Source organism: Neurospora hispaniola (genome assembly GCF_033458365.1).
Source record: "Neurospora hispaniola strain FGSC 10403 chromosome Unknown B0T23scaffold_5, whole genome shotgun sequence".
NCBI lineage: Eukaryota > Fungi > Ascomycota > Sordariomycetes > Sordariales > Sordariaceae > Neurospora > Neurospora hispaniola.
The window spans coordinates 214,243-229,822 of record NW_026944410.1 but is presented as its reverse complement, the minus strand read 5'-3'; the positions used below and the strand labels follow the sequence as shown (position 1 = coordinate 229,822).

Sequence of the window (15,580 nt, the reverse complement as noted above, 5' to 3'; positions counted from 1 at the left end):
AATAAAAACACACTCGTTCAATCACAGACTTGACATGCCTCGAGTGAGTATTCTATTTGCCATACTATTCGAAATATCGAAGAAGATTTTTAAAGAAAGTACTTATCTTGCGCTATAGCACATAACATCCTCCTTAGACTACATTATAATGTCTGATGCAGTAAAAACTGGAGGTGCATGTATATTGTGCATGTCCGAGCTTCTAATAAACACTGTTATTCCACTTGCTAGGAGAATAGCACGGGTATATAAGAACAAAGAATTTGACTTTCTATTGAGTAACGCTGTAATACTATCATCTTTAAGTCTTTAAGGCCTATTTTCCAATCTTAAAGGCCTTGCTTAGACAAAGAAAGGCATTAGAGAGTACCTATCACGGCTTCCATGACGTCGCAGACCCCTTGCTATTGTCCTACAATGCTTTAAACGAAGGACAGGTTCTCTTTTTAAAGGCTAATAAGAGCTAAGTACTACCTTCCAAGGCATTCAAGACGGATTGCAATGGCTTTTGTCTTCGATACCTAGTATACGCTTTGACTATTTATAATACTAAGATGGTAGTCCACAGGTGACAGAACTTGGTAATCCCAACTCGTGGCTTTGGCAGTGTGGATGACCAGGATCGAGAGCTAAAGACGATCTTGGAATAGATCGAACAATGCAGTGATAGGATCTGCCTGAAAGAAGAGAACATAGAGGATCCCATCCAGAAATCCGCTGCTTCTTCCAAGAAGGTGCAGCCACTCGTGGTGCTCAAGGTGGATTCGATGGAAGAGTTGGAGGGTGGTTGATTAGAAGAAAGAGGAAGACTAAGACCAAAAGCCCAGAAAGACAACTAAATACCCCGCCAATATCTAAGACACCATTGCACCTTCCAAAGGGTAAAACGCCAGGGCGGCTAAAGCAGCATTTTTAATGTTTTGGTAGGTGCTACGTGAAGGTCATGCAATAGTAGGTAAATCCTGTACTCGTTGATCCGTCCAATCCTGACAAACGTGCCATACGGATGCCTCTCCAAGAGAGTTTTGGAACCACATGGTTTCGACCGGGTGTGGCGCCCACTGGATCTACCAAGAAGGCTAATGTAATGCGTTGGCTGTCCAAGTTTACAAGAGCGATCTTACTGCTGCGATGGGTTGCGTGTTTAGGAAGCTGCTGAATTTCGTGCAATTATTCAAGCAGATAATTGCAAGAAATGATTTGAGGAGGGAGGGGACATGAGGCTCGAAAATTGCGGCTGGCACGGCGGAGAAGGTACAATCACAATATAGCCCTTGATCTTGAGCAGGAAATCCGGACGTTATCGCACGCATCGTCTTCTATTACTCCAAAGCGCTCAATGTCCGGTGCACACCATCTTACCTTTGCCATCCGGCGCGTGATGCTGAACACAGCCTGTATACTTCTCTCAGCCAAGAGCTACCCACCTTGGTTAGTGATGAACAGGCGCTACGGCCTGCAGCATAATGCCCGGTCTACGATATCGAAAAAGGGATGTTGCACGTAACATCTAACCAACCGACTTACGCGCCGTAACTCCCTCTCAACAGAAACTCGAATCACCTGTATTGAGTCTGCCCATTCGACGTGAAAGCGGTATCAACCTGTCCGATAGGAGTGCGTCATCGCATTCAGGAGAGAAACACAGGGTGAGCAAGACGAAGCAGGACGGGCAGGACGCGATGGACAAAGAGGCAGAATGAGCAGGATATGGATGTTATTCAAGAGATAGGGAGCAATGAGGGAGGAACAAGGCTGGGCCAGATGGACTGGCTAGGTGACTACTTCCATATCTTTCACTTGTTACGGAAAAAAGGTAAACTAATTTGGGAAGGAACTGCTTGTTGCATAGTAATGTTCCGGGAATTGACATCAGCATGAGTCATTGTCGTCTTAACTCTGGAAGGCATGACAGATAGACAGCTACCCTCGGAAGGTGCTTTTGGAATCAGAAGTCAGATATTTTTGTTCTCTTTGTTAAATCGCTTGTTCCACGAAAAGTCTTTGAACAATTAGAGCGCCCTCTCTTCACTGCATAATTGCTTGACGGCATCATCGATAATTCCCTCGGCTCTACATGGTCACTATCATTGATCAAACCAGCTATTATCATCACAGTATCCACTACTTCATACATTCCCCTAAATTTCATCACCCACACAGCAGTGCCTTCATCACTACAGAAGTACCCTCAAGATGAGCGACATCACCACATCTCGATGGTACGATACCCGCAGTGACCACATAAGTCACGAACTCCGGAAACGCTTCCCTCAACCCATGATACGAAGCCTAGATGGCCGCCCCGTCGCTGCTAGACTCATCGTCCCACCCCAGCCTAAAGCCGTCTCCGGTGGGCTGATCGAGTATGCTGCTGTTATTGCCGTCAACCCGCGACCAAACCCGGCGCTCTAGGGGAACACCGTAGTGCACATGAAGGTAATTCTCGTCGAAGACGAGGAAGAACAGCAACCGAAGGAGGTGGTGATGAAGTCGGTAGAGCAGGTGGATAAAGACGGGCATGTGATACACCACATGGATGACAGAGGCAACTACCTAGATAAAGAAGGTAATGTGCCCCTGGAAATGGCACCATATCCGATTCCGATCCGGCTGCCTCTGTCCCTGTCCTGTTTCTCTACCCTTGCCAGTGGAGAGACCGAAAAGAACCAAGGCCTACTTGGATACTGCCTCATAATACTTCTTTCTCCCTGTCCCCCAGTGCCTTCTGCGGACACAGACCACACTCAATCAAACATAAACGAGACACAAATTCTCATGCAAGATGTTTTGGGGCCTGACTGACCTTCTCTTAGGGAAAATTCTCCCCCTGTTCCATCCAACCACTAGGCACCCAGTTACTGTCCAGTCGAAACCTGTTCAGCAGAAACAATGCATCCATCATTACAACGCCAAAAGCAAAGCCGTTACAACCATCAAAGCGGACACAACCGTGGAAAGAAACAACTCCGCGAGGCCTGCACCCCCGTCTGAGAGGAATCCAGTAGATCAAGATGCGGACAAAGGTACCATGAACCACGAAGCCGGAGACAATGTTAACCACAAAGACGAGGCCCCAGTTATTGAGGCAGATACTGTTGCCGATCAGGGCACCATTGTTGATGCAGACATTATCACCGACACCTCGACGCACCGCACCCCTTTTGGCAAGCGCGCCTCTCGCGGCCCGCTATGGATACAAACGCTCAGTTCCTCCAAACACGGCCTTCTTTCCATAAACGAGAATGACTTGTATTTCGTCTTTCACCACGTGAGGTTCCCGTGCAAACAGGGAAAATATCGAGTTGTATTCACCGTGATAGTGAACGAATACCGGGATGACCAAGATAACAGGTTCCCGCCCGTGCATTTGTGGCCGCAAGGAGAGTACCCAGGTGAGAAGATAGCCAGGTCGTATCAGGGCTATAAAGCGTGCATGTTGGAGGTTGTGCACAACGTGGAAGTGATATGTTTTCGGCAATGGACAAGGTGGCTTACTGCTGATTACTGGAGTAAGTACTTACCTCCTGCCTGCCTTTTCTTGCTATTTTGGCTTTGGGTCGAGGACAGAACTTGACTTGGGCGACTATTTACCTTTGAAGGAACGTCCCGTTTTTATCTGTGTTGTTTCGTCGAACTGTTTCTTTGGTTGAACCTTTTTGGGGCTGATGTTGGATTGTGTAAAACAGGCCCGATCCGTTACGAACACTTTAAAGCGCTTTTCAGTACTGCAGTCCCTTATACCCCGAAGCGATGGAGCAAAGAGAGGGAACAGCTGGCGTCGCTCCGGAGGTGTTGTCACGTCCACATGCTTCAAGCCCAAATCGAAGCCCAAGGACCAGTCGACAATATTCAGAACCCTATTCTAGCGCAAAATCCATTTGAAGAGGAAATGCGTGCCCTCGATGCACATGTTCAAGCTCAGGCAAGGAAGGCGTTTCTTAACAAGCACTTGCCACGCATTTAGTTGTCTCCCTTTTATATTCATGATTCAAGGTCTGATGTTGATTGTGGTGGTGAAAGACTGGGCTCACGGACTTGTGAAGAATAAAGGGTGGCATTATGGACGTGGGCAAAGGTGGCTGATACTCGCTACGGTAGCGGGTGGGTCAAGATTCTGGAAGGTGAGCAATCGTCCGGATTGTTGGTCGTGGTGGTGAAAGGCTAGTTCTATGGTCGTTTGACACAGGGAGGCAGTCTGGCTGATGGGGTGGAATTGTCAGTAAGCCTACCACAATACAAAGTATGTCCACGCAGCGAGATTGTATTATAGCGGAATATATTTGTATCCTTCGTGAAGAACCACATTCGTCAGGCTGGTTAAAGGTTCTAGGCGGTGAATTTGTAGGCCTGAGGTGTACAAGCTTGCTTCCATAGAAAACGAGAAAAAGAGGAGTTGAAAAACTAGAAAGACAAACCAAAGTAACAGGAAAAAGATAACCGGCAATGGAAAACTGAAGAGAGGACAACTTGCGGGTTTCTAAACTTGAAGGGCCACGATTCACGAGCTGGTTTGAGAACAGAAATGAAAAGAAGAAATCAAAACCCACACTGAGAAAGAGAACCGGTAGAAGTGGAAACAGACGACGAGAGCGAGTTAGTAAAAGGGCAGAGATGTTAGATAGAAGCGATGATACTGATCGTCGGGTGTGATATGTTTACAGCCAAGTACACCTCTGGGAGTGGTTGACCCTGACGCGGCACATTTGCCGTGATCGCCCGGGGGGAGCGAGGTCTGCCACCGGTCTGCTCGTCACCAGAGCGTTATCACATGTTAGATCCGGCACTCACGATGTCTCAAAGCCATGTCGTTCATCAACCGCCCCTTTTCCCGTCGTTGGTGATAGTTGTATTCGAAATTGTTGGAGATTTGTCTGAAGCAGTGATTCGCGCGTAGGTGACCAGTATGAGATAACTGCCAACGTTAAGCAAGTTAATCATCACAATCGCCGAGTCGTTGCAAGAATTTCGAATCCCAAAGTACTTGACCAGTTTAAACGGTCTATCTACTATCCCAATTCCCAACGCAGATCTGTCTAGTGCACGACATGGTTCCGTGATTCCCACATCCCTTCTCTCGACCCCTCTGCCTACCCCCCACCGCACCAACTCTCCATATACCCATGTCCCTAAAGCTTACTCCCCTTCACCTCCCTCCTCCCCTTCTCCTTCCTCTCCTTCTCCCCTTCCACAATCCTCCTGACCCTCTCCTCCTCCCTCTCGTGTCCCTCAGCCGTCAAATACCCCTCCACCGTTTCTCGGTACATCTCCATCTTCATCAACCCATAAATCCCCGTCTTGCCCTTCTCCGTTAATTTCCTCTCCCCCACAAACTTGATAACGTCCTCCAACCCCCCCGTCAAATCCACTATTCCGGCCTCCATCGCCTCCGTCCCACCGAACCGATGCGCCTCCAATACCAGCTGTCGATAAATCCCCGGCGTGCACTTCGCTCTGAATATAGCACTCATAGCCGGCTTAAGCGGCACCCCAAAGTCCAGCTCGTTAATGCACGCGAATCCGCGAGAGGGGTTCATGATGCGATAGTCCATGTGCATGGCGAGCATCAAGCCGCCGGCGAAGGCGTGTCCGTTGAGAAGGGCGATGGTGGGCATTGGGTAGGTGAGAAGCCGGCGGAAGAGGGGGTAGAGCGAAAAAGGCAAGAAGGAAGGGTCGGAGAGGGCGTGGGTGAGGTCGAGACCGTTGGAAAAGAATTTGGGGAGGGAGGAGGTGGTTATGACGACGCCGGAAGGAAAAGAAAATTCGAGGGTGTCGAGTGCGGAGAGGAGGGCGGTGCAGAGGGGGGAGGTGAGGCGGTTGTCGGGGGGGGAGGAGAGGGTGAGGATGTAGATACGGGAGTCGGGAGGGGAGAGGGGGGTGGTGCAGGTTAGGGTGCCGCCTGGTTGGGAGCCGGAGGGGGCGATGGGGAGGGTGAAGAGGGTTTTCATGTTTGGTTTTTGGTCGGTGGCCATTTTGGTGGTGGTGGTGGTGGTGGTGGTGGTGGTTGTTTGTGGTTGTTTGAGGGAGAAAGAGGTGAAGTTGGTTTAAGGTTGGTAAGAGGTGTCTTGGCGACGGCTGGTTGGTTGGTTGGCTTGGTTGACCGTTGTGAGATGAGATGGAATTGATCAAGATGATGGTTTGTTTTGTGAGGCGAGTTACTCGAAACGAATGAACATGGAATTCGCGAGGTGAAGTCCGTGTAATTTGTTGATGTTTTGAGAGAAAAGTGTCTTTGTGTACACTACTTGGCACGCATCAATCAGGCCGGTCGTCGTATCAGTTATTATAAGTGGGTGTACACAGCCGTTTGTTTACCTCGGCTTCTTGTTGGAGGTAGGAACGCGTGATTGGCACGAATTATTCAACTCACCGGCAGGCAGATGGTCCCGACTTGTTGGCAATTCAATGAATGCAACCTTGTCTGAATATCCTCTTGAGCGTTCAAGGCTTGTCAAAACAAAAAAAGGTTCAGACTGTAGTGTACCTGAGACGAGCCAAGTCTGACATGTGATATACGTGTGCGGTTCGGCTGACTTTCGGCACGGCGGAAGAGGAAGAGGGTATGTACTTCATCCGGTGGTGGCGACGCCACGACGAACCCCACGGGGACAGTTCCGAAACTAGCCCTCCACTTTTCGGGGGTATCGTCCTTGGCTGTAGTCATCACAAGTAAATGACACACATGCTTTGAATACATCTGGAGAATATAGGGGCTTCATGAAAATGCCCGTGATTATCGATCATACAGAGATATTCAAGAGTGTGCCGTCTTCTCCAACTGTATCACCTAATAGCCAGCTTGGCATCACAATCAACAATCACTGCTTAACACAAGCCGATACAGGAGAGATTTGGATATCCATCATTCCCAAAACGCCAATCCTGAAAAATGTATCCCTAGCGTAAGTACTTGTACGAAAAAAAACTAACTGGAAACAATCCTTTCGGAGGTTCTGCATTTCGTGCGCGTCCTGACAGCTTACAGCAAGCAAGCAGTAGCAGCGGTTCTGTTTGCATCGTATCCGATCCTTTGCGTCTTTCCCTCCTTTCACCATTCGTCAACCCCATCCTCCTATCATCGACCCACTGCCAAGACATCTCGTACATATACCCCCGGCTCATCCTCTTCCGCCTCCTCCTCTTCAGTAGCACCACAATGCCCCCTCCACCTCCAAATCACATCCACCCTCGACTGCTGGCACCTCCTAGACAGCCGAGTACCCTCCCCGACTCCCACTGCTTTGCACGGTGTTCAACACCCGTCTCGTCCAGTCCTTGAGCAGGTAAGGAATGTCGCGGATCGTGTCCCCATGCGGCAGGAGATCCCAACCACGCGCGCCGTATCGGTTGTAGTTGAGCCAGGAGCCAAAGATGAGGTAGGCGGCAATGCCTAGGAAGAGGCTTTTTGTGTTTGCCTTTGTTAGTCTTGCGCTGCAGGATAGGATAAGGGGGAAAAAATAATGGGAAGAAAAGCAACGTGGGGGTAGGGGCATGACTTACAGAACCACAAGCCAAGTAAAGAACCCCCAAGACTTGTTGATATCCTCCTCGCCATTCCCTCCCTTGTTGCCGCCGCCGCCGTCCTTGTCGCCATCCTTGGGTTTGTCCTCGTCCCCGTCCTTCGGCTTATCCTTGTCATCACCATCTTTAGGCTTATCCTTGTCGCCGCCACCACCAGAAGCATCCAAACAAGCAAACTTGGTATTCCACGTCAACTCAAGCTGATCCACATCGTCACCAACCCGCTTATATCCATTCCACACCAGCGCCGTCGCCGTCCCGTTCTTGAGTATTTGCGTCTCGGGGTATCCATCGTCGCCTTCTTCCTCTTTCTTTTTATCGTCATCTCTTGTCGCAAGAAGAAGCTTGGGCTTCTCGTATTGAATGTCCTCGCTGCTTTCTACTTCGCCTTCCGTGCCAGTTAGAGTCTTGTTGCAGACTAAATTGATGACCACCTTTTGCTGTCGCCCTTGGTGTTTGTATCCAGAAAACGTCAACTTGACGCCGCCGTCTTTGTGGTCGGACGAGGAATCGAGCTTGGTGGCTTCGTAGTGGAAGGAGGAGCCGCCGGCGAGGGTGGTGGCTGTTTCGAAAGTGGATTTCTTGTCCGAGGGGGAGTAGTGGTGTTTGAGTCTGCAGACTGTTTTGTTTGGCCGTCTGTTAGTATTTTTTTTTCTTTCATTCTGTTTTATTTTCCCTCCCACTTGGTTCGTTTCCGTCGCGATCAGGTGAGAGAGAGAGAGAGAGAGAGAGAGAGAGAGAGAGAGAGAAAGAGAGAGAGGGAAATAATAACGAACGAACCTCGAGCATCCCCCCCACATTGCTCCTCCTTCTTTAGGTCCCCCTTCCTCTTCAGCGGCGCACAGATGTCCAGCGTGTACGTATAATTGTAGTATGCCGGCGGATCGTACTCGTTCGTCACCACCGTGTGCGGCCCGCCGAGCTCGCCAAAGTCGTACTTGTGTCCGTCCACGACGATTTCCTTGCAGCGCATTATTTCGGCCGGTTGGGCGGCGGCAGCGGCAGTGGTGATTGTCGCGGGGAGGCCACCGGCCAGAAGGAGGACGGTGGCTGCTGCGGCGCCGGCTAGGGGGGTTGTTGGGGGGCGCATCTTGGTGGCTGTTTGGTCTGTTTTGTCTAGATGACGAGATGTGTGCTGCTTGGTGGTGGAGGTGTCGGCGGTGTAGGCCTCGATGAGATGGATGCCCTGACGATGCGGCGAACAGCGGGCGGGCGGGCTATATGATCCGCTTCGCGATCGTGTCTATTTGCCCAAAGCCCCTCGAGGTGGTATGTACGTAGAAGAGCTGTTTGTTTGTAGAGCAGTAGAGGGGTCCCGGCCCGGGGTCGGTTAGAATAGGTACCTCAGGGTAGGTTGGTTCGTTCAATCGATCGGCGCGGCTCGGCGGGTGTTAGAGAAAGCTAGAGAGGCTTCAAAGCGAAGCTAGACAGTTGGCAAGGTCCAAACCTAACGTTCGACGCGGGTTAGCGGGTCAGGGTTCCAACGGCGGCGGCCGTCAGGGTGTATGTATGTACGTCTGTTTCTGTTACGTCGAGAATGGAACGGAATTATTGACCCCTGTCTTGGACGTGGGATAGATGATAGTATCTCGATCCTCTTGGTCGTCTTCAGTCGTTCTTCGCTGGAATGGAATGTCAGATTCCGTCATATGAACCGGGTTTCCTCAGTTCTCTTTGGGCCGTTCAATTAGGCTGGCTGATAGGGTCAAGTGCAAAGGCACAGCACCCGGGCCACCCGAACGGATCAGTGCACTAACAGCGGGTCAAAAGGACGGGGTAGGTCTAGGTACCGAGTTGCCCGGTTACGTAAGCAGCCGACCCGGGCTTTCCCCCAACCCCTGAGATCAAGGGAAACGACAAGCAACATCAACAATGCGTGCGGACTGTACGGCTTTGACGGAGATGAATATGGTCCCAAGTATTCCATTAGCATATATACTACCCCCTACGGTATTTCCTTTCCATGCTCCATCCAGCCTAACCCAAAAATGCCCCCATGCATGCCCTATGTTCCGCACCGTACCGTGCCCTATCCCATGCAAAGTGGAAAGCCAAACGCTTGAATGAATGATAACCATCGTTATGAGAATGCTGTCCCTTGAAACACCACCCATGATTCTTGTATGTTGTTCCTAACCGGCTGCTGCTGATTAAACAATCCGGTCCCAAACACCTGCATCATATATCCCACCACCTCTATCACCACCACTCGTGCTCTCCTGGCTCTCTACCATCCCATGCTTTGCTTGCTCATCATCACCAGCCCGTTTCCTCTTCAACGTACTCTGTGGCCTTGAACTCGGTGAATCCCAAAGATTGCGCCCATCGCCCAACCCCGAGCTCAGCCCCTGACCAAGTTTCGACGGTTGTGCCGTCTTTTTCTTCTTGGTCTTCTCACCCCTCGCTTCGGCCAGCTCCTCATCGATATCCCAACTATCAATGAAATCGTCCAAGTTATCCATGACTTCCGTGACTTCGTCCATTTCTTCGACTTGAGGCTGGGAGTCCAAGCCAGGGAGGGTGGGAAGGCGGAATCTGTCGTCGTCGTCGTTGTCATCTTTCTGTTGTGGTTCGGATACTGCGTCTATCGGGTCTTGCCAGATTCCCCTACAACCTGAAGAAGAGACTGTCGGGATGCCATCCTGCAATACCTGCCGTCTGTTCAAGTTGAGGTTCTCAGTCTGCCGATCAGCTTGCACAAACGCATTGGCCATCCCGTCCACAGCCGGACTGCCGCATGTTTGTTGCGATTCGCTTGGAAGGAGACGTTTGGCTGGTCGGGAGGTGCCCGTGCTTCGAGCATTGCCACTAACATCTCGAAGCATTGGAGACTCCCTCTCATCATCATCACCTCTATACCAAGCAGCAGTAGGTGTAGTAGTAGGAGGCTTAGGGGCAAGCCGTCTCCGACCAGACACAGCGGCAAAGTGCTTCCCGAACCTTTGGCTTTCCTTTGGCAGTGAATCCACACTTGGCATCGAGATGTTTGGTGGTGGAGAGGCTGCTCGTCTGGGGATGCCCCTATAGTTTGCTGTGGGCGCTGAAACAGAAAGGATAGATCTCCGGGGTCCGTGAATCTTCATCCTGTTGAGCGATGAGGGCTGGTCAGGATCTTCCATATCCACATCCATGTCCGCTGACATGTCAGGGTCCATGTAGTCCACTTCACCGGGTAAAGGAGCCCAGGAGACACGCTTGGTCCTTCTGCTAGGGGCAGCCAGCTCAACGCGACTCGAATCCCACGGGTTCGTAACCACCGCTTCCTCCAAAGCTTGCGTATCTGGCAAGCGACCGTCTCCTAGTGACAACCGCGGACGCTTTGCCGGTCTCTTCGGCGACGGCGTCATAAAGTGCTTGAAGGACTTGATGGACATTGTAAACTCTGGCGTTGGGAGACTCGATCTCTTGGTCTCCGGCGTTGAGGGCGGATGAGGAACCTGGAGTTGGGGTGTTTCGGCTTGGGCTGGCGGCACCGCTGTCTCTTTTTCAGTATGGGAGTCGTTACCAGGAACAGGAGGATAGGATAATACTGGAAGGACGGGATCCTCCATGTCCACAAAGCAAGAGCTGGAGGCGGGAGAGGATAGAGGTGACGAGGCGGGGTTGACACATCGTGGTTCTGGGGCCGGAACAGCGAGGAAAGCTATTTGCGAGTCGCCCTTTACCCAAGGGCTCTGCTGAATCACGGGCTGGACAGCTTGAGCGAGGGCTTGGCTGGCGATGATTGAGAGTGGCGACCGGCTTGGTTCCGGGTTTACTGGCGGTTCAGGAGTCACGGAGGAGCGAGGCTGTACGAGGACTGGTATCTCTAGGGCTGTCGTAAAGGGGTTCTGCAAGCCCGGAGATGGTCGAAGGGGCGTTGCGTTGCGGGAAGTTGGATTTGTTATATGTCGAAGATCCATGACGTTGACACTTCTCTTTGGTTGATCGGGTGTGATGCGTTGCACTGATGTGTCATGTCCCGTTATCAATGGTTCTTCTATGCTCGCCACGGGTGCTGAGTTCTGGGTCTGGACTTGAGATTGGTGAGGGAGGCTGCTAGCCCCAGTTGGCCATTCGAGTCGCACTTGATTGATCGTATCATCGTAGATGCTCTCTTCGGATACTGTAGCCTCCGGTGCCGATTGTGGTTGGGCTTGTGATAAGCGACTAGATGATTGCGAGTTAAGAGCATTCTGCCCGGCATTCGTTGGCTCTCTGTCATTCGCAGGGTGCTGATTGATCGTGAAGTATTCTAGACTTCCTTGTTCTCCATGGCTTTCCACTGATTCGGAGACAGATACGGTTTGCAAAGGCCTTGGCCCTGCTTGGGCAAAGCTCGCTGTTGCTGGCAACACTCCAAGAGCCATATCGGGCGTAGAGTCTTGGGTACTTGGTTGTCGTTGGGTTTTGGCCCAGAGAAGTTTTCTCACGTTTTGGACAGGCTCTTCGATGGACTCCTCCTCTTCTTCCTCGAAAGACGTAGCAGGACTCGATAGCTCGGATGATGAGGGCGATGTTGGGTCGGTAGTGAGACTCTTTTGTTCTCCTTCTGTTATCTCAGGAACAGTGTGGGTGACGGCAGCATTTGATTGAGGTCGATCAGTCGCAGAAATGACGCGTATGGGGGATTCTGGCTGTGTCACGATGATCTGTTGGTGATGAGCAGGCGTATCAGACGGATCGTTGGGCGAATCCCTTGTCTCGTCAGGCTCGGACGACGGATTGTCCACCAAGATGCGCTCTGGTTCGATTGTTTGATGCTCGAGGGTGATCGATCCAGCCTTGTTTGACCTTTTTTCATCATGCGAGATGGAAGTAGAAGCTGGCGCATGCAAGCTGCGGCCGGACCGATTTGAGGGGCTCTGGGGGACATTGCCAGCGGAAAGAGTCACACCAGCAAGTTGAAGTCCCGGTAGAAGATTGCCCTGTTTCCTCCTCTCTTGCGCCCGCCAAGAGGGACTGTAACAGGTACTTCCGCGGAGCGATTCTTCGTATATCCTGACGGCAGCAGGTGATAAGTCGACAGCATCGACAGGCAGACATCCCAATTCTTCCCTAGGTCGAAGGTCTAGTGTGCCATTGGGCTGGCGAAGATGTTGTGATGTTATAGGGCGTTTTGTAGGGCTGTCGTAGTCAGATAGAGGCTCAACAGGCAGGTTTTCTGATATTTGTTGGTTCTCCTCAGTGTCTTGTTCTTGCATATTGTCCTTCTTGTCCTCGTCCGCCTCTTGCTCCTCACTTTGGTCGCCAATCAGCTCTTCAATTTGCTCTTCATCCAAATCTGTCAGCGACGAACCCTCGTCTTCGTCAACGTTGATGAGCCCTGCTTCCTCCTCGTCACTGTATCCTAGGTTGACTTGTTCACTTTTCTCAACGGTGGCCTCGTCGTTATGCTCTACCGAATCATCCCTGCCAGCTCCCTCTGCGACAACCGATGATGACACAATGAACGACCGGGAACCATGCATCCTTGGTGTAATTTCGACTTGAAGGCTCTTCAACGTATCGGGTGAACTCGGCTCGTAGGTGTCTTGATCAAACGGGTCGTCCAGTCCTGATTGATTTGCGACTGTGTCTTGCCATGCTTTGATCTCGTGTAGGATTCCGTCGTCTAGATAGCGGTGGGATGTATTGGGAGTGTTGGGCCTCGAGCTGGCTTCGTCATGGACGCGCGACTGTTCGTGTTGGCCACGCACTGCGCTCTCCACAATCGTTGGTGTAGCTGCTATGACTATTGATTCTTCTTCGGCAGGGCCTGGAGTGGAATGGGCCGCCTGTGATTGAATCCTCCTCTGTCTACCGGTCTTGGACCGCCATGGATTCGTCCAGCCGCTCTCTTTGGTAAAGGGACCTCTCAGCGACGCAGACAGCAGCAGCATGGGCTTGCCCTGGAGAAAGCGCTGGCCCTTGTCCTCGTATCGCTCTCGTCGCTCGGCCGGGGAGTTGTAGGCTTCATCTTCGGAACCGGAGTACAAGATGTCTTGGGACGTGTGGATGGCTTCGGCGTAGACAGGTTCATCGGGAAAGGCTTCGGTAAGCCAGCCGTGGACAAGGTGCGAACGGCGTTTCATTTTGTCAGGTCGTTTGGACGGGCTCGTTGGCTACTATTAGCCGAAACAGGTTCGGTTGTGACTGTTACATGGATCGAGGTATGGCAGTCGTGGTCTAACAAGGACGAGAGTGGCATTCAGGTCATTCCGGGTCGTCGTCCTGAGCACAGAGTGAGCGCATCGCCGGTCGAGATGTCGTGTTGAGTGGCAGTTTGGCTTGGTCGAGGGTGTGGATAGTAACTTGGGACAAACAGATTGATTGGGTTACAAAAAGGGAAAAGTCGTGATTGAAGCCGTTTTGCTGTCATTCGTCGGTATTCGTTGCTTTTTCTGTCGTCTCAAGCACACATCAGATTCGGGTTTAGCTTGGCGACTCGCAATCGCTACTTACCTACAATCGTACATAGCAAACAGTGTCAGGGTTATGTTAACGGATCGCGTCACATTTCCTTTCTTTGTGAGCTTCGTGTGGTGTTCGCGCAAAACCATTAAAGAGGGTTCGCCAAGTCATGTGACATGATTTTGGAGACAGCTGCAAGCTCTTTAACTGGACACTACAGGTGGAGATTGGAGAGCGGGGCATTTGCGGATCTGCCCTGCAGTTTCCACTTTGAAGATCGACAAATGCTGTCAAGGCGGGATGGCTCGTGCTCCCATGAGTGATCAACTTGAAGGTGAGACAGCAACTTCAAGACGGACAGTAAACGACGGTGGGCCAATCACGGCTTATGCCGCTGTCTGTTTCCCTTACCAGGAATTGGAGACGCGAGCGCTATGGCGTTGTCAATCTGAACGTCTCACTGAAGAAACACAAGGGAGTCGGGTGGCCGGGGACAAGCACTACACTACACTACCGGGAGTCTCTGCCATGTAGAATTGGAGAAAGTACAAGGCAGAGAGAGACACAAGAGCGGGAAGAGTTAGAGGTACTGTTGTGATTGGAGCGTTTTGTAATGTATGGATGGTTAAGAAACAGCAAAATATGTAAAAGACTGGTAATGCCCTGATCTGAGATAAGGAAAGGTCTGATCCAAGCTTCCATCCAGGCACAAGAAACACAATAACAACAACAACAACCAGCCTTCCCTTGCAACCCAGGCAAGTTATGATCCAAGCAAATGGGTTCAGCCACCTGGATTATGTTCCTTCCTTGTAGCCGTGTCGTGCCGTGTTCTTGGGTCGTGAGTGGTAGAGAGGGAGGTCGCGTTAATGGGCCGCCCAGCTCTTTCTCTCTCAGTTCAAGACTTCCTGTTACACATTACCGGATTAAAGTACCTTTTTGACTTTCAACAACAAGAACTGAACACTTTCATAGCCAAACATCAGCATATCAACCATCGACGGCCAGCCTTACAAACCGGGCCTTTTCCACCGATCGTGTCTTACCCTTGCATATCTTTACGCTGTTTCAAACCCAACATTCATCAACTTAGTCTTGTGTTTAAACACCTGACTGCCGTGGACAACAGGCGTATGGTACAGGTCCATAACATACATAGATAGGTAAGTAACTGAACATGACCATTGGCCGCGCCCCGCTCCTCTCGTCGTCCACTCTCCACGTCAAACACATGACGGAAACCTTTTTTCTGCAAACGGAGCACCACGGCTGCTGTCCATACGGGTACCGCGTTAGGTAACAAACAAGCTCAACCAAACAGCACTCAGCAAAAGAGCACCTTCAACGAACAAACCGACGACAACTTGACGGAAAGAGATCGATACGTACCCCGCGATTTTGTTGGACAGAGAGAAACAAAGGGAAAAAAAAAAAAAAAAAAAACAGATTCTTGAATTTCTCTGGGCCACTCTCGGGAAGAAGAATCCACCCTTCCGCCCACTGCGATTATTCCATCCAGTCACCGATCCCAGAGCTTTCGTCACAGGCTACTAGGTCCCGTCCCGTCATAGCAGCGTTGTCACAGTCCATCCACATTTTACCACTACGCCCAGCACACACACACACACACACACACACACGCACCACCTACCATACTCTCCGCCGATTGCGTTGCGCACCCACCCAC

At 51.1% G+C, this 15,580-nt stretch overlaps 4 protein-coding genes across 4 annotated transcripts; 1 reads left to right on the top strand and 3 right to left on the bottom strand.

Moving 5' to 3' along the window:
• Window positions 1-2,660: 2,660 nt before the first annotated feature.
• On the top strand, window positions 2,661-3,967 carry B0T23DRAFT_443105 (uncharacterized protein; the record flags this gene model as incomplete). The annotated part of the gene is made up of 2 exons (XM_062840843.1): window positions 2,661-3,512; window positions 3,690-3,967. The coding sequence occupies exons 1-2, from the start codon at window positions 2,786-2,788 to the stop codon at window positions 3,965-3,967; spliced, it is 1,005 nt and encodes a 334-aa protein (XP_062691387.1). The 5' UTR covers window positions 2,661-2,785.
• Window positions 3,968-5,129: 1,162 nt separating this feature from the next.
• On the bottom strand, window positions 5,130-5,972 carry B0T23DRAFT_396396 (ClpP/crotonase-like domain-containing protein; the record flags this gene model as incomplete). The annotated part of the gene is made up of 1 exon (XM_062838245.1): window positions 5,130-5,972. One exon carries the CDS (start codon window positions 5,970-5,972, stop codon window positions 5,130-5,132), a length of 843 nt encoding a protein of 280 aa, XP_062691386.1.
• Window positions 5,973-7,205: 1,233 nt separating this feature from the next.
• B0T23DRAFT_318302 (autophagy-related protein 27) lies at window positions 7,206-8,611 on the bottom strand (the record flags this gene model as incomplete). The annotated part of the gene is made up of 3 exons (XM_062835066.1): window positions 7,206-7,401; window positions 7,501-8,140; window positions 8,302-8,611. 3 exons carry the CDS (start codon window positions 8,609-8,611, stop codon window positions 7,206-7,208), a joined length of 1,146 nt encoding a protein of 381 aa, XP_062691385.1.
• Window positions 8,612-9,671: 1,060 nt separating this feature from the next.
• B0T23DRAFT_318953 (uncharacterized protein) lies at window positions 9,672-13,574 on the bottom strand (the record flags this gene model as incomplete). The annotated part of the gene is made up of 1 exon (XM_062835096.1): window positions 9,672-13,574. The coding sequence occupies one exon, from the start codon at window positions 13,572-13,574 to the stop codon at window positions 9,672-9,674; it is 3,903 nt and encodes a 1,300-aa protein (XP_062691384.1).
• Between the last annotated feature and the right edge of the window lie 2,006 nt (window positions 13,575-15,580).